This window comes from Spermophilus citellus, assembly GCF_964194105.1.
Source record: "Spermophilus citellus genome assembly, chromosome: 13".
NCBI lineage: Eukaryota > Metazoa > Chordata > Mammalia > Rodentia > Sciuridae > Spermophilus > Spermophilus citellus.
Window position 1 is genome coordinate 97620620 of NC_138193.1, and position 25369 is coordinate 97645988.

The 25369-nt window shown below is 35.5% G+C and overlaps 1 protein-coding gene across 7 annotated transcripts in view; it reads right to left on the reverse strand.

Annotated features, from left to right (window-relative positions):
* NCOA1 (nuclear receptor coactivator 1) overlaps positions 1–25369 on the reverse strand; it is a 257026-nt gene that overhangs the window by 98918 nt on the left and 132739 nt on the right. For all 7 annotated transcript variants that reach the window (XM_081265103.1, XM_081265100.1, XM_081265097.1 and 4 more), the window contains one exon: positions 939–1044. In XM_081265103.1, the coding sequence (XP_081121229.1) occupies positions 939–1027 (89 nt within the window). In that variant the 5' untranslated portion in view covers positions 1028–1044. The remainder of the gene's footprint in view (positions 1–938; positions 1045–25369) is intronic.

The window sequence follows — 25369 nt, forward strand, 5'->3', positions numbered from 1 at the left end:
AGGTTCTAGAAGATGAATGGAATAAAATCCTCACTCTTCCCACGTAGAAAGCTACTCTTTTAATCTGATTAAGTTCCTTCTTTATCTGGTGTTTTTTAGGACTCCTTAGCAATAAGTTTCTTTTAGCTTTTTTAAGGGTAAAATATTTAGCTCACAAATAACTCCATAAATAATCATTTTAAATTCCTGATATCATAATAATATATTTCTTAGTTCCCAGGATATAATTTATTTATTCACTTGACAAATATTTACCATGTTCTTACCACATATGTAAACCACACATTATGCTAGGAACTGAGCATACAGTGGTAAGCAAGAACAGGTAAGTAATAGTTGGGCGTGGTGGCACACATCTGTAATTCCAGTAACTTGGGAGATTTGAGGCAGAAGGATCTTGAGTTTAAGGCCAGCCTTAGCAAGTTTTTGAGATACTGCTTCAGAATAAAAATAAAAAGGGCAGGGTATATATCTCAGTGGCAGACAGCCCTTGGGTTCAATCCCCAGTATTGGGTTGGGGGGAAGAACAAATAGGTGCTTAATCAAATAGTAGCTTAAAGTCTAAGGGAGAAGACAATTCATGAAATAATCACATCACTAGTTAAAAAAACAATCTATAATTATGGACCAGAGCCATTAAAAAAAAAAAAGTGTGTGAAACAGACACATGAATGAGGGAAGAGAAGGCTCTCTTTAAGAAAGTAATAACTAAACTGGCATCTGAATGATGCATAAGTGTTAATTCTAGGAAATAAAGAGGAAGCAAAATGAATTGATGGAGGGAGAAGCATGTGCAAAGACATGGTAGGAGGAAGAAAATGTAGTGAGTATACAAGATGCAAAGAAGGCCATGAAACTTGGAGTGGACAAAACAGAAGCTCCAAAGTGGCAGTGAAAACAATAAAGACACTCTGCCAAAAATAGAAGAGTGCTCCTACCTTGATGCCAGTGTGTCACATGGCGATCCTTTTCTCTTATGTGAGTCTGGGTTAGCAGGGTCGGATGAACTGTCCCCAAGGCCACTCATGTTGAAAAACTTCACACCTAAAAAGGAAGGATAAGAGTAATAAATCTATCTTATGACCTTTCCAAACACATAACAGGAAGGGAAGCCCCTGTGTTTCTAAACATAGCCCAAATGTCTAAGCGTTTGTAGTGTCTCAATGAATAGATCACTACAACATCAAAAAGGCATCAGCATCTATACAAAACCACAAGGGCCATCAGCTACTCGTTGTTCCTACTTTTTCCCCCCTAAAATCTATAAAATAAAATTAAGAATCCCTTATAAAGTTACTGTGATCAATTAGGATTAAAATATTATTAGAATAATTAAGTAGATACTGAGTATTTTTTACAAAGCAAAAAAATCACTTTCATGTGTAAATGTAAAAACTGAATAATAATACTCAGTTTTGTATTTGTTACTCAGACCCTACATCGCAAAAGAATTGAAAACTTTACTTAAGATTTTATATTAATAGAAAAATAAATAATACATATATAATTAACATTAAAGTGATAAATGAGGTTTGAATTTTGAATGTACTTTCCACTTTGAATTCCATACTCCTAATCTTGTGTTTATGTAGTTAGGTGACGAAGATCAAATGTTTAGTCTATGTTAGGATCTTGGTATAGATGCCAGAGAACACAAAGTCATTCCCCCAGCATGCCAGCCAGGTCTCTCACATGTTGTGCCAGTTAGTGACTATGCTTAAACATCCCTTCTGATCTGTCCCTCATCAACCACTGCTCTCTGTATCATTCCTAATGAAATTCACGCTTTCTCTAGCCTTACAATCATCATGACATTTTGGATTTTATGAGTGCCCAACAACACACCATACCATTCTCTTTTACTCCATCCACCCTCGTAAAAACAGAAAATTCTTGTTAAATGGAAAAACTTGTAGCTTTTCCTTAAATTTTAAGTTATGAAATAACTACAACACTGTATGTTGGCAGTCATGCTGAGAATGTTTATTATGAAGAATGTTGAAACCTGGGGCTGAGGTTGTGGCTCAGTGATAGAGCACCACATAAAAATAAACAAATAAAATAAAGTTCCATCGACAACTTAAAAAAAAAGAATGTTGAAACCTATGAGGATCTCTCACTTGGCTTTAATTAATATATCTCAGGAATTCTTTTCTGTACTCCTAAAACTCACTCACTTCTAGCTCTTTTCTGAAGATCTTTCTTGGTGTACCAATAAGTCCTAAAATTTTAATCATGAAATTATTTTGTGCAACCCAAAGGAACATTTCCAATTTCTCCATGTTAAAAGTTTAGTTTGTAAAAATGTCCAATCCTGAAGATTACAATCTCATAATGTTTTATTCTTCTTTCTCTTTTACTCCTCATTTCTAATCAGTATCCATATACTGCCAATTCTTCCTTAACAAGAGACTTTAGATCATCTCCTTCTTAAATCTCAGATACAGTTTTGATCCATACAGTTTGGAACCAAATTATTTCATTCTAAGATCAATGTAAGATCCTTTTATCTTGTTTTCAATTATAGTCATTATTACTTCTTTTTGGGGGGTGTGCTACTGGGGTTGAACCCAGGGGTGCTCCATCACTGAGTTACATCCTAGCCCTTTTCACAAGGACTCACTGAAAAGATAAAATGTAAAAAAGATTTGAAGGAGGTAAAGGACAGAGCCATGAGACTGATGTCTAGGAAGGGTGCTCCTGGCAGGGAAAGAAAAAGAGCCTTAACAAAGAACACAACTGCCTTTGAGAAACTTGAAAGAGGTGAGTGTGGCTAGAATTGGGGAATGGGAGAGTAGGGGATGGGGTCAGCAGGATAATAGAAGGCTACAACATGGAAGACTTTAGAAAAGATGTAAAAAGACCTGACAATGATCATTTTAGCTTCCATTCTGAAACACAAATACAAAATAAGAATAATCAGCTAAGTGATTTATTACTGGAACTAATAAAATAGAAACCATTTTTCCTGTGGAGACTCCTAGAAGCATAAATTAAGATGGACCAAATATCACAGAAGATGCCAATTACTTCATTTTCACATTTGAGTAAAATGTAAATATTATAAAATTTATTAATATAAAATGAAATTATGCAGCATTTTCATAAGGAAGTATCAATGTCAAACTTTTCAACAAAGGTAGAAATAAAAAAGAGAAGAAAATGATAAATAAGGAAGATGAAAGATATGACTTCACAGCTTTGCCTTCACCTCAAAGGAAAGAGTTTGCTGACTCCTGCTTCATGCTCAGGTGCCAGTTTTGTTTCCTTAACTACCCATCTTTTCTGTCTCCAATGAAATTGTCATATCTCACCCGGAATTCTACTTATTATCAAAATCACTCCTGGACCAGGAAAAGTGGCACACCTGTAATCCTAGTGATTTGGGAGGCTGAGGCAGAAGGACCCCAAACTCAAAACCAGCCTGGGCCACTTAGTGAGACCCTCTCTCAAACTAAAAAATGAAAAAAGTGCTGAGAATATAGCTTAGTAGTAAAGCACCCCTGGCTTCAATCCCCAGTCCAAAAATCCAAAACAAAATAGAACTCCTGGACATATATTTCATATTACAATGTGCTTATAAACTTAAATAAGCTATAAATCCTTTGTCCTGTATTCTAGATTATAAACTCAAAGGCAATTACTAGATCTCACTATATATTTAATAACATAATTCCTAAAATGTATAGAAGTTCAATAAATAAGTGATGGATTAAAAGTGATTAACCTATTTTACTAATACTTAAAAAAATTTTTTTTCAATACTGAGGATTGAACCCAGGGGTGCTCTACCACTAGGTTATACCTCCAGCACCTCTCCTCCCTTCTTTTGGAAACAGGGTCTCACTAACTTGCAGAGGCTGGCTTTGATCCTCCTGTCTCAGCCTCTGGAGTTGCTGGGATTACAGGCACATGCCACTGTGCCCAGTTACTTTTTAAAAGATGTTTAAAGAATATTTAAGAGTTTAATGGTTAAATATTTTCTAGAACCTTTTACAAAGGCTTTCAAATTCTTTCCTGTAATTGAGAAGCATGAGTTTTCTTGAAATCCTTTATCCCCTACTTTCAACAGAATAAAGAAAAACAAAAAGCAAAACAAAACTACCTTCTTGATCTAGAAATTGGAAAAGATCTCTTCTAATTTTGAAAACCTAAATAACTACTGTTTTGGAGAAATAACCTGTAATATTTTACAGTATTATAGAAATACAAAACCATGTTGTAGTTATATAATCAAAATAATCCAATCTTACAGAGTGGATAATTTTGAGTAAAAAATAAATCTTGATCTAACACAAGATTCCCACACTATGCTAGTAGTCCTAAGACTACTAGCTGGAGTTTCACATCTGCTAAATTCATCTGAGATTCTGGGGCTAAGGAGAGAACAGACAACAATTTAACAGCACCCAGATGGGCTAGTCTACCAAAATAAGAATCAATAGTCAAAAAGCCCCAGGAGAGTCACCAACAATATGCTGATGGTCTGATTCCAATATTAACTGTTTTCTATCTACAAAACACAATAAATAGGTCAATGCAAAACCTCTGATGAAGAAAAACTGTTAGAGCTATTATATTTGTATAGAATCTTCTAAAAAGAGGTAAGGTTTCTAAGTTAAAAAAACCCTACTCATTTAAAAATTATACCCAATCTCATACAATCTCTAGAGAGTAGTCTTAGGAACTAGAAATTGCATATACCTCTGTTTCTGTTTAAATGTACCAGGCTAAACCAAATTGATAGGGGCTGAAGAAACAGAACAGTGCTTTTTAATTAGGTTGAGTTAAAATTTTCTAGCTGGGCATGGTAGCACACACCTGTAATTCTAGCTCCTCTGGAAGCTGAGGCACAAGGGTCACAAATTCGTGGGCAGCCTGGGCAACTTAGCAAGACCCTGTCTCAAAATAAAAAATGAAAAAGGGCTGGGATGCAGCTCATTGGTAGAGTGCTTTCCTAGCATGCACAAGGCCCTGGATCCAGTTCTCAGTACTGGGCTGGGGTTGGGGGGTCTGCATAAGAAATTTGTCATTCATCTTTTAGATTTAACTGAGAACTGACAAATTAGAAAAAAATCAGTAACAATTAGTTAATAAACAACTCTAATAATATACTTTAAAACGCTTGGCTGGCAATATATCATCTTATGATGAGAGACACATTGAGAGCTCAATCTTCCCATGCTGATGGGATGTATGAATAACTCATAATAAATAGAAAACTCAGAGAGGGGCATGGTGTAAGTGATGGTGGAATGTGATGATCATTATTATCCAAAATACAGGTATGAAGACACGAATTGGTGTGAATATACTATGCATACAACCAGAGATATGAAAAATTGTGCTCTATATGTGTAATAAGAATTGTAATGCATTCCAATGTCATATATAAATAAAAATAAAATAAAATAAAAAATAGAAAGCTCCTGTACTACATAGTTTCTACAAAGATACCTAGGATTCTTTAGAAAAAATTTTCAATGATGACTAAAATCATTCTCATGTAGTAAGACAGGATGGGGAATTTAAGATGTTCCTCATTCTTTTTGTGGTTGAATAACTTTCCATTGTTTGCAGAGACCATATTTTGTTTATCTGTTCACCAGCTGATAGGAATTTAAGTTGTTTCTATTTTGGGGGTATTATCAATAATGTGAATATGGACATTTATACATAAGTTTTTGTATGAATAGTTTTCAATTCTCTTGGGTATATTAGGTTATATTTCATATGTAACTCTAATTTTTTGAGGAACTGTCAAACTGTTTTCCATAGTGGCTGTACTACCTTAAATTCTCACCAATACATGAGGGTTTCAATTTTCCACATCCTTGATAAAAATAGTTACTTCCCCCTTCATTTAAAAAAAATTATAGCCACGCTAGAGGGTGTGAAATAGTGTCTCATGGTGTTGATTTACATGTCTTTAATTGCTAAATAAAACTGAGCATATTTTCATGTACTTATTGGCTATTTGTATATTGTATTTGGAGAAATGTCAATTCAGGTATTTAGAGTTTTTTTTTTAATAAAGTTTATTCTATATATTTAAGATATCCAACATGATATTAAAAGATAACACAGTAAAAAGATGACTACAGTGAAGCAAATTAACATATCAATTATATTATATAATTACCCATTTTTTCCCCACTGTGGCAACAGCAATTACCACCTAGTCATTTAGTAAACAATACCTTATAATTAGCCAATTTCTTCATGTTGTATATTAGATCTTTAGATTTCTTATCCTACATTTCTGGCCATCTCTGGATCCTTTGGCCTATATCTCCCCTTTCCTTGACACTTCCCTTAGTAATCACTATTTTATTTGTATTTGTATTTGTCACTTTTTAATTTTTTTTTCAGATTCTACATATAAACAAGATCATGCCATATTTTTCTTTATGTGTCTGACTTATTTCACTTAGCATGAACTCCAGGACTATCCAGGTTGTGGAAAATGGCAGCATATCCTTCTTTTTAGGGCTGAATAATATTTCATCATCTAAATACGAGTTTCTTTATCCAACTATCTACTGACAGACACCTAGATTGTTTGCAAATCTTGGTTACTGTGACTAATACTGCAGTGAACATGGGAGTGCAGATATCTTTATGAGGTGGTAATTTCATTTCCTTTGGGTATATACCTAGAAGGAGAATTGCTGGGTTACAAGGTAATTTTGATTTTATTTTTTTTGCAACCCCACCTTTACGGTATTCCCATAATAATAGCACCAATATATATTACTATCAACAGTGTACAAGGGTTCCCTTTTCCCCTTACACTCACCAAGAGCTGTTATCTAGTCTTTTTGATACCAGCAATCCTATCAGGCATGAGGTGATATCTCATAGTGGTTTTGATTTGCATTTTCTCGATGATTAGTGATGTTGAGCACCTTTTCATATACCTGTTGGCCATTAATGTTTTGGAGAAAATGTCTATTCAGCTCCTTTGCCCATCTGTTAAGCTGGGTTACACGTTTTCTTGTTACTGTATTCTATATTTCTGATTTAGGTTATATTTTTTTTTATTGTTGAGTCATAAACATTCTTTATATTTGGGTTAACAGACCACTATCAGATAAATGCCTTAAAAATATTTTCTCCCATTCTGTGGACTGTCTTTTTACTTTCTTTATAGTGTCCTTTGATGACAAAAAGGTTTTAAATTTTGATGGAATCCAACTTAACTACTTTTTTCTTACTTACATGTGTTACCTTCCTCAAGAACAGTTTCTACTGATTGCTAATTTTTTTTTCTGTATATGGGTCATATTTTGTTTCTTCATGTGTGTCCTAATTTTTGTTGAAACTTAGATATTTTGAATCTAATGACTTAGGAGATTTCCTTAAAAACCTGGAAACAAAATCCTCTCTAAATCCACAAAGCCAGAAACCAAATTTCAGATGGTGGTTAACTTTGACCCAGAGAAGAGTTCCTGCCCCCAGAAGCCTCTGCCACAAATGGTCTGCCAACATCTTGATCATTAAGCCAAGTATAAAAAACACACAGGCAGGGTACAGCTTATTGATAGGCATAAGTTTAGCATGTGCAAGGCCCTGGGTTAATCCCTAACAATAAGAAGTAAAATAAAATAAAAAGTTAAAAAAGTAAAGGTATAGAAATGTATTTAAAGCAATGAGTTCCTAAAAATAAAAATATCCATTTAATCTTATTAATTTTATAAAATCTTTTAATCTTAATAATATTATAAAATCTTAAAGTGCTGTGGTAAAAGAAAATCCTGTGTAAAGTCTCTTGAAATTTCTTATGCTAATATTAAAGACATTATGAAGGTTTAAAAATAGGGGATCTAACATGGCCGCCGACGAGGAAGCAGCGATTTCAATGTCTCCACATTAACGGGATCAGAAAGACCCTTTGGAACAGTGGCAGTCTACCTACTGAGGAACTTCTAGCAAAATTCCGTGAAGAGGGGTCCTGCCGGGAACTGGTAGGTTTATTAGAAGTGTCAGTTTGTGGCCGCCGGGACTCGGGGCCTGGGGACTGCGGTACTTGCCGAAGAGGGGCTGTCACCTTCCCGGCCCCGGGCGCCGCTGGAGCCGCGAGCCGGAGAGACACGGAGCGGGCTGCGGTGCGGCTAGAAGCCGGGAACGCCGGGGGCGGAGAGAGCGACCGGGGCAGCGCTGACTGTGGAGGCCGCGGCGGAGAGAGGCGCGGGAGCCCGAGGCTGAGACACACCGGAGGGAGCAGAGCGAGCGCCCCGCCATCATCCCGAAATAGCGAGAAGAGGAAGATGGCGGCGGGAAGTAAGCCTCTCCGTGCTCCGCGCCCCCCGCCGCCGCGTCTGAAAAGCTGAGACAGACAGCTGTGACTCAGCATTAATCCATCCGGCTGAGGCAGCAGGTCAGCCCTTCCCATCCTATGGAGGTGGATGCCTGCCGGGCCTTCGTGGGTAGTGGCCGCAGATTCCAGGCGGGGTTTGGGAGAGACAGTGAGGACCCGCCTGTTGCATTGGTCGCCCGGCAGGGGGAGGCGAACTGTCGCCGTTTGCGGGGGACACCACTGTGGCGGAGGGCTGGCGTCGCAGGACTGCGGCGGAGGAGATAACTTCATTGAAGCCTGCTGCTACAGGTGTGTGGTCCCCTGGCTTTCCCTCTACACGCATCGGGGAAACCTTAAGGGCCCCTCCCAGCTCTCCCGTGAGTGCTACAGCCAGCCCGAGGGAGTCAGAGGTGGTTCAGGACCCGTGGCGCGGGACTGCCGCTCCCGCCAGGGCTGACTGCTGAGGTCTCTTGCACCAGCTACGGGGGAGTGGCTACCGGAGGGCAAGTAAAATTCGCTGAGGATTCTCAGCCCCAAGCTCTACAAACTTAGGGTCTGAGGGAACGGCAATCTGGAGGAGTGAGCCCAGTTGTTCATGAAAACAGGGCTCCTGGGAGCAGCAGACCTGGCCTGTAGCCAGTATTGTGGTGAGAGGGGCCTGGCTAGAGGAAAAGTGGAAGTGATTGGACACAAGAGGAGGCCCTAGGCACTCAGGATTGGAGACCCGCCCAGTCTGGGAGGAGCTGCTGCACAGTGATTGGTTCCCGCGTACTAACAGGAGAGACTTGACCTGGTGGGCACAGCGCCACCTAGTGGAAGAGAAGTTAATCAAACTCTAAGACGGCATTTATTAGTTTTTTTTCTTTTTTTCTTTTTTTTTTCTTCTTCTTTCTCTTCTAATTTTAATTTTAATTTTTTTAATTATTATTATTATTTTTTTAAATTTTTTTATTTTTTAGTTCCTATTTCTTTCTTCTTTTGTCTTTTCATTTTTCTTATCGCCCCTTCCTTGAATTCTACCTGCCTACTCTCATTCTCTTTAGTGACTTCTTTCCTTCCCTTCCAATACCTTTCCTCCCAAGCATCAAATAAATTTATAGGAATAAACAGTAACTCAGCAGTCAAACAGAACAAGAAGCAACATGAGCAGCTTCAAGAAGCAAGGAAGAAAAGGAGTACAAACAATGCAGGACAGCCTAAATATTCAGGAGGACCTAGAGTCATCAGAAAAATGGTCATATAAAGACCTGAAGGAACACCTTAGACAGATGGAATGGAACCTTAAAGAGGATACAAGACAGCAAATTCAAGCAGCGAAAGAACACATTGAGAATGAATTACATAAACAGCTAAAAGAAGAAGTTAAGCATCTTTATCAGGAGATAGAGATTATAAAAAATAATCAAACAATAATTCTAGAAATGAAGGAAACGATAAACCAAATTAAAAACTCAATTGAGAGTATCACTAACAGAGTGGAGCAAGTAGAAACCATAACGTCAGATAATGAAGACAAAATATACCATCTTGAAAAGAGTCTAGCCAACTCAGAAAGGCTGGTAAAAAATCACGAGAAAAACATCCAAGAGTTATGGGATAACATGAAGAAACCAAACTTACGAGTCATCGGGATAGAAGAAGGTACAGAGATTCAAACCAAGGGAATGAGAAACCTGCTGAATGAAATAATTACAGAAAACTTTCCAGAAATAAAAAAGGAAACTGATATACAAATTGAAGATGCATACAGGACACCGAGCACACAAAATCACAGTAGACCAACGCCAAGACACATTGTTATGAAGATATCCAATATACAGAACAAAGAGAAAATATTAAAAGCTACAAGAGAAAGGAGACAGATTACATTTAGGGGTAAACCAATACGGTTAACAACGGATTTTTCATCACAGACACTGAAAGCAAGAAGGTCATGGAACAATGTATTTCAAACACTGAAAGACAATGGATGCCAACCAAGAATTCTGTATCCAGCAAAATTAAGCTTCAGGTATGACAACGAAATAAAGATCTTTCATGATAAACAAAAGTTAAAAGAATTTGCAGCCAGAAAACCAGCATTGCAAAGCATTTTGAGCAAAACACTACACGAGGAAGAAATGAAAAACAATAACCAAAACCATCAGTGGGAAGTGCCTCAGTAAAGACAGAGGGCGAGGGGAAAGATAATCACGGAGAAACAAACTAAATTTAAAAAAAAAAAAAGATAAACAATCAAACATGGATGGAAGTTCAAACCATATATCAATAGTAATTCTGAATGTTAATGGCCTAAACTCTCCAATAAAGCGACATAGGCTGGTATCATGGATTAAAAAAACAAATCCAACAATATGCTGCCTCCAGGAGACACATCTGATTGGAAAAGACATACACAGGCTGAAGGTGAAAGGATGGGAAAAAATATACCACGCACACAGTTCTCGTAAGCAAGCAAGAGTGGCCATCCTCATATCGAATAAAATCGACTTCAAGACTAAGTTAATCAAAAGGGATAAAGAAGGTCATTATATACTGTTAAAAGGAACCATTCACCAACAAGACATAACAATTATCAATATTTATGCACCAAACAATGGTGCTGCGACATTCATAAAACAAATTCTCCTCAAGTTCAAGAATCAAATAGACCACAACACAATAATTATGGGTGACTTCAACACACCTCTCTCACCATTGGACAGATCCTCCAAACAAAAGTTGAATAAAGAAACTATAGAACTCAATATCACAATCAATAACCTAGACTTAACGGACATATATAGAATATATCAACCATCATCAAATGGATATACTTTTTTCTCAGCAGCACATGGATCCTTCTCAAAAATAGACCATATATTATGCCATAGGGCAACCCTCAGTAAATATAAAGGGGTGGAGATAATACCATGCATTTTATCTGATCATAATGGAATGAAACTGGAAATCAATGATAAAAGAAGGAAGGAAAAATCCTACATCACATGGAAAATGAACAATATGTTACTGAATGATCAATGGGTTACAGAAGACATAAAGGAGGAAATCAAAAAATTCTTAGAAATAAATGAAAATACAGACACAACATATCGGAATCTATGGGACACAATGAAAGCAGTTTTAAGAGGAAAATTCATCGCCTGGTGGTCATTCCTCAAAAAAAGAAAAAACTAACAAATAAATGAGCTCACACTTCATCTCAAAGCCCTAGAAAAGGAAGAGCAAAACAACAGCAAATGTAGCAGAAGGCTAGAAATAATTAAAATCAGAGTGGAAATCAATGAAATTGAAACAAAAGAAACTATTGAAAAAATTAACAAAACTAAAAGTTGGTTCTTCGAAAAAATAAATAAGATCGACAGACCTTTAGCCATGCTAACGAAGAGAAGAAGAGAGAGAACTCAAATTATTAACATATGGGATGAAAAAGGCAATATCACAACAGATGCTACAGAAATACAGAAGACAATTAGAAATTATTTTGAAAACCTATATTCCAATAAAATAGAAGATAGTGAAGACATCGATAAATTTCTTAAGTCATATGATTTGCCCAGACTGAGTCAGGAGGATACACACAATTTGAACAGACCAATATCAATGGATGAAATTGAAGAAGCCATCAAAAGACTACCAACCAAGAAAAGCCCAGGACCGGATGGGTATACAGCGGAGTTTTACAAAACCTTTAAAGAAGAATTAATACCAATACTTTTCAAGTTATTTCAGAAAATAGAAAAAGAGGGAGCTCTTCCAAATTCATTCTATGAGGCCAACATCACCCTGATTCCGAAACCAGACAAAGACACCTCAAAGAAAGAAAACTACAGACCAATATCTCTAATGAACCTAGATGCAAAAATCCTCAATAAAATTCTGGCGAATCGAATACAAAAACACATCAAAAAAATTGTGCACCATGATCAAGTAGGATTCATCTCTGGGATGCAAGGATGGTTCAACATACGGAAATCAATAAATGTTATTCACCACATCAATAGACTTAAAGATAAGAACCATATGATCATCTCGATACATGCAGAGAAAGCATTTGACAAAGTACAGCATCCCTTTATGTTCAAAACATTAGAAAAATTAGGGATAACAGGAACTTACCTTGACATTGTAAAAGCTATCTATGCTAAGCCTCAGGCTAGCATCATTCTGAATGGACAAAAGTTGAAGGCATTCCCTCTAAAATCCGGAACAAGACAGGGATGCCCTCTATCTCCACTTCTATTCAATATAGTTCTTGAAACACTGGCCAGAGCAATTACACAGACGAAAGAAATTAAAGGCATAAAAATTGGAAAAGAAGAACTTAAATTATCACTATTTGCAGATGACATGATTCTATACCTAGAAGACCCACAAGGGTCTACAAAGAAACTACTAGAACTAATAAATGAATTCAGCAAAGTGGCAGGATATAAAATCAACACGCATAAATCAAAGGCATTTCTGTATATCAGCGACAAAACTTCTGAAACGGAAATGAGGAAAAACACTCCATTCACAATATCCTCAAAAAAAATAAAATACTTGGGAATTAACCTAACAAAAGAGGTGAAAGACTTATACAATGAAAACTACAGAACCCTAAAGAGAGAAGTTGATGAAGATCTTAGAAGATGGAAAAACATACCCTGTTCATGGATAGGCAGAACTAACATCATCAAAATGGCGATATTACCAAAAGTTCTCTATAGGTTTAATGCAATGCCAATCAAAATCCCAACGGCATATCTTGTAGAAATTGATAAAGCAATCATGAAATTCATATGGAAAAATAAAAGACCCAGAATAGCAACAGCAATTCTAAACAGGAAGTGTGAATCAGGTGGTATAGCGATACCAGATTTCAAACTATATTACAGAGCAATAGTGACAAAAACAGCATGGTACTGGTACCAAAACAGGCGGGTGGACCAATGGTATAGAATAGAGGACATAGAGACTAATCCACAAAGTTACAACTATCTTATATTTGATAAAGGGGCTAAAAGCATGCAATGAAGGAAGGATAGCATCTTCAACAAATGGTGTTGGGAAAACTGGAAATCCATATGCAACAAAATGAAACTGAATCCCTTTCTCTCGCCATGCACAAAAGTTAACTCAAAATGGATCAAGGAGCTTGATATCAAACCAGAGACTCTGCATCTGATAGAAGAAAAAGTTGGCTCCAATCTATAGATTGTGGGGTCGGGCTCCAAATTCCTTAATAGGACACCCATAGCACAAGAGTTAACAACAAGAATCAACAAATGGGACTTACTTAAACTAAAAAGTTTTTTCTCAGCAAGAGAAACAATAAGAGAGGTAAATAGGGAGCCTACATCCTGGGAACAAATTTTTACTCCTCACACTTCAGATAGAGCCCTAATATCCAGAGTATACAAAGAACTCAAAAAATTAGACAATAAGATAACAAATAACCCAATCAACAAATGGGCCAAGGACCTGAACAGACACTTCTCAGAGGAGGATATACAATCAATCAAGAAGTACATGAAAAAATGCTCACCATCTCTAGCAGTCAGAGAAATGCAAATCAAAACCACCCTAAGATACCATTTCACTCCAGTAAGATTGGCAGCCACTATGAAGTCAAACAACAACAAGTGCTGGCGAGGATGTGGAGAAAAGGGTACACTTGTACATTGCTGGTGGGACTGCAAATTGGTGTGGCCAATTTGGAAAGCAGTTTGGAGATTCCTGGGAAAGATGGGAATGGAACCACCATTTTTTTTTGTTTTTAAATGAGAATTTTTAATATTTATTTTTTTAGTTCTTGGCGGACACAACATCTTTGTTGGTATGTGGTGCTGAGGATCGAACCCGGGCCGCACACATGCCAGGCTAGCGCACTACCGCTTGAGCCACATCCCCAGCCCAGGAACCACCATTTGACCCTGCTATTGCCCTTCTCGGAGTATTCCCTGAAGACCTTAAAAGAGCATGCTACAGGGATACTGCCACATCGATGTTCATAGCAGCACAATTCACAATTGCTAGACTGTGGAACCAACCCAGATGCCCCTCAATAGATGAATGGATAAAAAAATGTGGCATCTATACACAATGGAGTACTATGCAGCAATAAAAAATGACAAAATCATAGATTTTGCAGGGAAATGGACGGCACTAGAGCAGATTATGCTTAGTGAAGCTAGCCAATCCCTAAAAAACAAATACCAAATGTCTTCTTTGATATAATGAGAGCAAATATGAACAGAGCAGGGAGGAAGAGTAGGAAGAAAAGAGTAACATTAATCAGTGACATGAGATGGGAGGGAAAGGGAGAGATGAGGAAAATTGCATGGAAATGAAGGGAGACCCTCATTGCTATACAAAATTACATATAAGAGGTTGTGAGGGGAATGGGAAAATAAACAAGAAGAGAAATGAATTACAGTAGATGGGGTAGAGAGAGAAGAAGGGAGGGGAGGGGAGGGGGGATAGTAGGGGATAGGAAAGGTAGCAGAATACAACAATTACTAATAGGGCATTATGTAAAATTGTGGATGTGTAACCGAAGTGATTCTGCAATCTGCATTTGGGGTAAAATTGGGGGTTCATAACCCACTTCAACTAATGTATGAAGTATGATATGTCAAGAGCTTTGTAAAGTTGTGAACAACCAATAAAAAAAAAGGTTTAAAAATATGTAGTGTTTGAAATAATGTACTTAGTTTATTTGTTTACCACTTAAAGCTTATTCTACAGATTAAAAACAATATATTCTTTCTTTGCATCAACTGTTATTTCTTTTTTTCTTGGAGGTGCTAGGGATCAAACTCAGGGCTTCCTGTATGCTAAGCAAGTACTCTACCACTGAGCTATCCCCACAGCCCTTATATTATTCTTTTTTTTTTGTTGTTGTAGGTGGACAGTATACCTTTTATTTTGTATTTATTCATATGTGGTGCTGAGGATCAACCCAGCACCTCACACGCACAAGGCGTGCGCTCTACAAGTGAACCACAACCCTAGTCCCACCTTATATTATTTTTTACATTTAGAAAAAAATAAATATAAAAGTTTATTTTTTGGTATTACTGAAAGGAAATCACACGCACGCTTGCGCATGCACATGCCCACACACACACACACACACACACACACACACACATATACTATAACCCAGATGTAAAACTTTAGAACTCAAGAATTATAAGTTTATAAACTTTAGAGAAAAAATTAACATTTGTAAAGGCAGAATTTTTGCTTTTGATGAAAGAGTGCATTAATATCTTAAAGAAAATCACATAGGGAATAATTGGTTTTATATTATAATGTATCTTAAAAGATAAATTGGGATTAAGTGTATACTTAACTTTATTTACTTACACATGATTTTTAAGTAAACATTGAAAAGATTCTCTATTTATGTTTGAGAACCTTCTAAATATCACCCAATGTTTTAAGATACGGAATGTCCAATTTTTTGAAAGATTCCTACTGGATCTGTTGAAAAACTATATGGATAAAGAGCCAAAAGCAAAAGAGAGAGACAGAGAGAGAGAGAGAGAGAGAGAGAGAGAGAGAGAGAGAGACTGTATTACTAGCTTCTTAATCTATTAGATATGTGACTGTGGTTCAGTTACATAACTTAAAGCACAAACTGTGGAACCAGATTACCTAAGATTGATTTCTGCCTTTGCCACATAGGATGTTGGGCAGATTTAGCAACCTTTCTGTGGCTCACATTCCTCATCTCTAAAATGGATTTTAATGACAACTATGTCATATTTTGTAAGTAAATAAGTTAGTAGAGTTTATGACTAAATGAATTAATATATGATAAGTATTTAGAATAACAATTGTTACATGGTAAATCCTATGTGGTAGAATTGTCCTCATCATCAGATTAGTTTATTTATTAGTAACATGAAACTGTTGAAATGGAGATAATACTTCATAGGGAAGTTGTGAGGAATAGGTTAATTAATATATAAAAAACACAAAGTAAATGCTCAATATATATTATATTATCATATCCTTTAGTTAAATGCATATTAATAGGTCTGCATATGTACTTGTGACCTTTTCTTATTTTATTTCTCTCAAATTCTTTGTTACTACTGCCTTCATACTGCAGAAACAAGACATGTTAGGATAGACATGTTTGCATAGCGTAAGTGACCTATAGTCAGAAATGTCTGGGAAAACATCATGGTCTAATTGGCTTTAGGCATTAGCATAGATCAGCATAGATCAGGGCTAAAGGAAAGCTGGAAGTTGATTGACAAGATTACTGCAGACCTTAACCTCAATTTTGCCAGTTTTTTCATGCATTCACTTTTTGTATGTCTTTGTTTATAATTATATGACATTTTAACACATGTACAGATTCATATACAGTCATGTGCCACATGACAACATTTGGTCCATGATGGGCTACATATATGGTGGTGGTATCATGATATCACTTAGAGACATCATACCCATCTTAGTTTGTGCATGTACATTCTATAACATTCACAAAAGGACACAATCGCCTAATGATGCAATTCTTGGAATATATCCCTGCTGTTAAGCAACACATGACTGTAACTATACCACAATCAAGATCCAGAACTGTTCAGTCACCATAGAAATTTCCTCTTGATGTTTATAATCACATATTTTTTTTGGGGTGGGGTGGGTACTGGGGATTTAACTCTGGAGTACTCAACCACTGAGTTATAGCCCCAGCTTTATTTTGTATTTTATTTAGACACAGGGTCTCAGAGTTGCTTAGTGCCTCACCATTTCTGAGGCTGGCTTTGAACTCATGATCCTCTTGTCTCAGCCTCCCAATCCACTAGGATTATAGGAGTGCACCACTGTACCCAGCTATAATCACATTCTTCCTCCCAATTTCTTCAATCCCTGGCAACCACTTATCTGTTCTTTATTTTTGTAACTTTGTCACTTTAAGAATGTTATGTAAATTGAGTCATACAGTATAGAATGTTTTCAGATTGATTTCTTTTACTCAATGTCCTTGAGATCCACCCACTTTGTTGTATATATCAATTGACATAGAAGAAGCACCTGACAAAATTTAGCACCCACTCATGATAAAACTTCCAGTAAGCTAAGAATTCAAAGTAATTTTTTTCAATTTGATAAGAGTGATCGATGAAAAACCTATAGCTAATGTTTTACTTAATGTTGAAATATCACAAGTTCTCCTAATACTGAGAACATGGTAAGAATATTCACTCTCACCACATCTACTCATCACTGCATTAAATGTATTGGAGGTCCTAATCAGTACGGTAAAGCAAGAAAAGGAAATAAAAGGAACTTTGTAAAGGAAGAAGTAAAATTACCTTTATTCATTTAAAAAAATGATTTTTGTACAGAATTTTAAGGAATATGAAAAACAATTATTAGAATTAATAAGTGAATTGGCAAGGTGAATAGAACAAGTAAATTTGGCAAGGTGAATTCACAAAATGAATATGAAAAACCTATTGGTAATATACAATTGCAGTAAACAATTGGAAAATAAAATTAATTAAATTTAATTTATAATAGCACCAAAAATATAAAATACCAAGGAATTTAACAAGAGACATAGGGGACCAGTACACTGAAAATGACAAAACTTTGCTGAAAGAAACTGGAAGACCAAAAAAAAAAAAAAAAAGTGGTTTTTAATACATTCCAGAGTATTTAGAAGACTGAATAGTGGGCAGGGATTTATTTACCTCTGTGGTACAGGGCTTGTCTAGTATGTACAAGGTCCTGGGTTTAATGCCTACCACTGGGTGGGGGGAGACTGAACAGTGTTAAGATGTCAATTTTTCCCCAAATTAATTCACATACTCAGAAACAAAAAGATTTACTTTATAAATATATAATGTATTATCCTATCACTAAGTATAAAATTATTTTTGTTTCACAATACATTTGTAATGGATTTTTTAATGTGGCTCTTGCTTTTGATATAAAGACTATGTTTTCTTTAAATCAGTGATTTTCCCCAGTGGAGAATTCCATACTACAGTGAATTAGTTAATGTTAGAAAACTGAATGATCTATCACCTGGACCCCAAAGTACTTACCTCTTATGGTCTCTCTAAATTAAACCAAGAATGCTGGGCAATCACTGAGATATATCCCCAGCCCTTTTATATTTTATTTTTTATTTGAAGACAGGTTTTGCTAAATTTCCCAGGCTGGCCTCAAACTTGAGATCCTCCTGCTTCAGACACCCAAGCAGCTGGGTTTAAAAGGGTCCACCACTATGTAAGGCTTAAATTGAGGGTGGTTTTTTTTTTAAGTGTTTTTTCTTGTCTTCACTTAAAATTTATACTTCCAAAACTCAAACTTGGATTTGTTGTTCTTCCTATTGGTCAAAAAAGGGATTGACAAGTTAGCTCAACCTACACTGTATTTAGTTGCATTGTTCTTACCATTTATGCCTAAATTATTTGCATTTGCAATAAACACAGTGCCTTAAGGTATTTCTTGGCAGCTAATATTCCTGATTGCCACTATATATGTTCTTTCATCTGTGAATTATTTTATCTTTGAATTTTTCATAGGCAAATCTATGTAAAAATTGATATTAATTAACTATGTTCATCTTAGTCATCTGCAAACCCAGGTTCTGACATTATTTGATTTCCAAGGAAGAGCATCCCCCAAATCATGTGTGTATTTCATCCTGCATGTAAACTCCTTGACAAATAATGTCTTTTGTATAAAATCTGAGAGTTTTTATGGATACTTTTTCCAAACCAAGCAGTAACTGAAGCCAGATGAATTCCTCCTAAGATTCAGAGTCTCCATAACATCTTGCTCATGCTGATGCACTAACGGATAAACATTCAAGGGAACAGAGGAACCATGCTGAAGGGCGTAGGGGGGGCTAAGCACAGTCATTTAGGGACTACACTAAAGCAGAAAAGTACAAGACAAATCCACATTCAAAAATGATCCATAGACAAGGAGATGTGAAAAATATGGAAACCAAGAATTAGGTCATACACAGAATCAAAGAAGACAGGAAGAATATGATAGGATAGGGAGAAAGAATAATGCTGACCATCTGATGTTTTAAAAATGAAATCAGTAAGCTGATTATTATAAATATATATCTCTATGGCAATTATTATGTAAGTACCTGTGCTATCTAGAGTTCAATATTTTAAAAGTTTTTCCTCACTCTTTTCTTCAGTAAATTCAGAGTAGGAGACCTGTAAAGATGGAACAAACCCCTAACAGACCTCCACAGTTACTAGGCTGCCTGGAGACTTCCAATTCCTAGTTCTAGTATTTGCTTTCTATCTTCATTATTTGCTTCCAGTACTAAACTGGCATATTATCTGGCTAATGCAGCACTTGAATTCTTGCTTAAAAGTCAGATGAGTAGGCAAAGTGATAGAGCACCCACAAAGCACCAAACACAAAGTAAAAAGGAAACTTATGAACACTCTGGCTTTGAAATCAGGCAAAGGGGAAGGACCAGAATTTAAAAATATAAAGATAAATTGAATAAATAAATACCCATGGATCAACTCTCCAGAACTAACCTAAACATTTTTATATATTTATATTGTTTTTAAAAAATAAATCTTCACTGGGAAAGCTAAAGTCTTTATAAATATACAGCCCCACCCTGTTCCTCCCCCTTTTCCCTGAGAGGTAATCATATGTGATGTATGTCAACTTTTTATATCATTTTTAAACATATCTAATTTGTAAATAATACACATTAATAATTTATTTAAAAATATTTGTATTTGAAAAAATATGTATTTTATATAAATATATGTGTGTATATACATACTTATATATACACCACACATATCTGAATTTTGCTGATTTCATGCATTTTAGAGAGAGAGAGAGATGCTGAGATATGTGGGGGTATGTGCTGTATTCTGTTCATATGTGTATGTGAATATAGCATATCTTAGTCATTCTTAAATTTAGGTTGTAAATTTTTATTATTACAAACACAATGTTTCAATGAATGCTCTTGTTCATATCTTTATATATACAAGTACAGAATTTTTCATGGTAATTTACATAAGTGAAATTTCTGGGTTATAATATTTATACATCTTCAATTCTATCTGCCATTTGTCAAATTACTCACCAAAATAATTGTTTCACAATTTCACTGGAGTATATCAGAGAACTGTTTTCTTATATTCCAATACTAATGATTCTTGCATTCAGCATGACATTTATGTTAAAAGAGATGAAAAACTAAAAGAATCTAAAAAAAAAAAACACCTAATTCTTCATACTTCCCTCCCACCCCCAGCAGTGGGGATTCACCCATGCTGGGCAAGAGCTCTACACTAAGCTACATCCCCAGCTCAAAAAAAAAAATTCTTGATACAATTTTTTTTCAGTGCTTTTTAAAAAAAATGGGCTAATCCATGAGTGATTTTAGAAGAAATGATTGTGTTATGTTTGAAAAATATGAAAACTGTTGTTCTGTGGCCAAAGAATAATATCCAAGGGAAATCTGGCTGAGAAATAAAATCTGGATACCTTTTAGAAAGTAGTAAGAAATCTACCAATGAACTAGTAATACACAGAATCTCAACCCCAGACAAACTTGACATGTGCAATAAGATATATGATGATGAGGGCTGGGGTTGTGGCTCAGTGGTAGAGCACTTGCCTGGCATGTGTGAGGCACTGGATTCAATCCTCAGCACCACATATAAATAAAATACAGGTATTGTGTCCATTTACAACTAAAAAAAATATTAAAAAAAAGTAATGTTAGGAAAATAAACAATATTTTTAAGTGACTTAAAGCAGTATCTGGCACATGGTGAACACTGTGGAAGTATCTGATTAATAAATTTCAATCAATTAAGTTTAATTTTTCTTGTACTTGGCAGCCACTTTTTTAATAAATGATGGAAGCCATCACATTTTCCCTTAAATTTTGCATGACTTGAGTATCACTTTAATTATCCATTATATCCTCCTGTTTCAGGTAGCACATATTTAGGAGATTTTATGTACCTTCACACATTTTGTTTGTTTTTAATTCTCATCCTTCTTCTAGGGAGATACAAATGCTTAAATTCTCAGTTTTAAAGATAAAGTAAAAAAATGTACAGTAAGAAACCTATTCAGAATACTTTGATGTACCTAATTTTTTTTTTTTTTTTTTTTTTTTTTTTTAGAAAAGACAGGGTGCAAGGAGGTTGGGGATGTATCTCAATGGCAGAGTTCTTACCTAGCATGCACAAGATCCTGGGTTTGATCCCTAGTACTGGGGTGAGGGTGGAGGGTCAGACATGGTGGCACAACCTTGTAAATTCCAGTGACTAAACAGGTTGAGGAAGGAGGATTGCAAGTTCAAGGCCAGCCTCACTGCAAAACCCTGTCTCAAAATAAAAAATTAAAAGGGCTAGTTATGTAGCTCAGTGGCAAAGCGTCCCTGGGTTTAAATGTCAGGACCATAATAAATAAATAAATATTTTCTAAAAAGATAGTTTGTGCGCTTACAGCTAATATTGTCTGTTTACTAGTCTGTGTATCAACTATTAAAATTAAAACACTAATGATTCTTGCATTCACCATGACATTTAAAAGAAATAAACAGTGAAAAGTCCAGACTAATGAATTTCAATATTATTAATACTGGATGGAATAAAAGCACATTTACTTTATTTTATTTTTAGTTTTTGCAGTGCTGGGAACAGAAGCCAGGGCATCATGCATGCTAGACAAGCACTCCCACAACTGAGCTACATCCCCAGCCCTATAAATACATTTATTTTGGAGATAAATTATTCTCGAGAGACTATTCCTACTATTTTTATACTCTATTTAAGCTCCACACCTGCATGAATATGCCTTTTTATTATGTTTCAAATGAGTCTCTCTCATTTTCTATTCCCCTTTTCCTCTACTCTTCCACATCCAAAAAAGCACCCACTTAATTGCTGCCACCTTGAAATCCTTTCTACTCTCACACCTATATCTTCAAACACCAAGCACATCTATTTCCTAAATAAATAAAATAAATAATTCATGGGCACATAAATCTGATATCCTACTTCTGCTTATACCCCTTCTATGGGGATTTTACCTCACTTATGATAAAATTCAAAATTCACTACAAAGACATTATCCCTAAAGTATACTATGATTTAGCCACACTGGGTCTTTCCTCGGTTCCTCCAGTTCCCTAATCTTTCCCCCCTCCTTTCAAGGCCTTTGCTATAATATATTCTCTGTTGTAAATATTCTCTCATACCTTCACTTATCGATTTCTTACCAATCATTCAATGCAATTCCTACCAATTGTGCCTCTCTTACCCCAGTAATCTAAATTAGTTCTCTACTACACTTTCATAGGACTTTCTCCCTTTTCTTCATTATTCACTAAGTACATATTTATTGGGTGATTATGTATTTACTGCCTATTTTCCTTACTCAACTGTAAGCTCCCAAGTGGACATTTTTAATCTGGCAGAGCAGGTATACATTTTTAAAAATTAATTTGTTGAATTGATGAATTTGCTGAAATTTGACAATGCTATCGTTAAAAGTTCAAAAAGAATGAGGATTATTAAAGTGGTCAAAGGACAGTACAAATCTCTTTATACAAATTAAAGAGTAGTAAAAATGGCATGGGGTGGAGGGGGACATACTAAGTTATTAATAAAAGGGAGTAGGCATAAATTTTGAGATAAAAACAAAAGGAAGAAGGAAAACTGAAACAAGTTAGTTAAAACCTGGAGGAAGACCATTTCTGTAGCATCATTGTGCAATATAATCTTTTAGTTTTCCCCACAAGGTAAAAGAAAACATGGAGTGTTAAACAGTCCATACTCGAGGGCTAAGAATTAAATCTACTATCTAAATTTCAATTATTTCATTTTTTTCTAAAGAACAACTCTATTAAAAACTAGACAGCAGCTGTTTAGGACTATCAAAACCATGATGTTCTAATCTCCAAAACACTATAGCAGGATATTCAATAGCATTTTTCCCATTTTAGGTTATTTTTGTTAGAAGATGGAACTCCATTAAAAGCTAAAACAAAGAAAAGATTACAGATTTTAGGTACTAACATACTTTATCAGATGAATGTACTATCATTATTTGCTATATGTAGGTTCTATCTACTCTACCCTATTTATTGATGGGAAATCTTACTTGCCTTACCTGATTTGCATAGAAGGACCTTTCTGTACCTTTTAAGAGAAGCACAGAATACTCACTAAAGTAGATTTTAAATTATTTGTAACTTTTTTGGTGGGAGGGGTACTAGGGACTAAAAGGGGGCACTCCAACATTAAGGTATATCCCATCCCTTTTTATTTTTTATTTTCAGACATTCTAAGTTGCCAGTGCTGGCCTCAAACTTGTGATCCTCCTGCCTCAGCCTAGAAATATAGGTGTATACCACCAACACTGGCTATATCTATTTCATTTTATATTTCAAAATTACAAATTATCTTTTAAAATAGAGTAGTGACCAGCATATGTGCTTAGGGTTTTAATGAGTAATTAAACTTTTTAAAATGCAAAATTATGATCACGTAATAAGATGTGTTAATTTATGGCCTCACTTAGTTATCACTTTCTATATGGTGACATGCAGAATCTCCCAATGGTGGGAAGAGAAATGATAAACAAAGGTCTGGTCCTATGAATTCAAAACACAGATGGCAAACACTAGGGAGGTACTTTTAAATCAAATGATAAAACATATTATTTTTATTTCTTTTATTTGGTATTTATCATTTTTTGCAACAGGTAGTGTTACTCAATCCTCAAATATTTAAGAACTCAATATGTGGTAGGCACTGTATCAAATACTGGGGATATAGTAATGAATAAGACAAAGTCCCTACCATCCTTAAACTTTTTTGTCCCCCTCGGGAAAACAAAATTGTGTAATTTTAGATAGAGAATGAGTAGGAGAGCTAAATTAGATTGCATGATTAAGAGGAGTTGATAGGTAAGAATAACACTTGAACTGATACCACATATAAAATCTTTTTTATGGGCTGGGGGCTGTGCTGGGGATTGTTCCCTGAGCCAAAATCCAACCCTAAAATAAAATATTAATTCCAAAATTATTTCAGAAACTATTTCATAGTGCATGTGTAATAAAAATGCATCAAAATTCTAATACTCTTTCACCAATCTTGAACTGCAAGTTTAAAGCACTTCAGCAGTGTGTCTGATTCCTGTTCCTGGTCTGCCTTCATAATGTCACACCCCTAGTCATCATTCAAACATGCTTTCCTATAGCTTTACATAAAATCCACACTCCTGCTACATAACATTCAGGGTCTTCTACTAACACATGCTGTAATCACAGACCTTAAATATACATGAGAAAAAAGTAACGAAATTAAATGGAGAAAAATAAATATACCATTATAGTTGGAGACTATAAAGTTTATCTCAGCAATTCATAGAACTAGATCCCTCAGAAAAAAATCATTAATGACTTAAGAGAACTGAACAATATTATCAAACATCTTGTCCTATGACTATGTCCATGACTATAGTACAATTTTTTTCAAGTGCATGTGGTGGTACTTTCACCAAGAAAGACTATATGTGGATGAATCCAATTTAAAAGGATTAAACTCATCCCAGATATGCTGAATACAACTGAAGTTAAACAGCAGTAACAATAAGACATTTAGAAAAAAATCCCAATTCCAAATGTTTAAAATTAACTTACTTCTTGATAATTCATGAAGAAAAAAGAAGAATCTGAAAAAGTTTCAATAAAATGATAATGAAAAATAAAAAAGCCTACAAAGTTTGTGGAGCACTGTGAAAGTAGTGCATACAGGGCAGATAAAATTAAAATGCTTGTTTTAGGAGAAAACAGGTTTTCCAAGTTTCCATCTTAAGAAGCTAGAAACAAAAGTACAGTAAACCAAAAGGAAGTAAAAGGAAGATAACAATCTAAAAGCACAAATCAATGAAGAGTAAAGCAATACAGAAAACTGATAAAGCAAAAATTAGCTCCTTGAAAAGATAAACAAAATTTATAACTCTCCAGTTAGAATGTCCATTATCAGAATTTTACTTTTCCTTCAACCTTGTCTGAAAGCA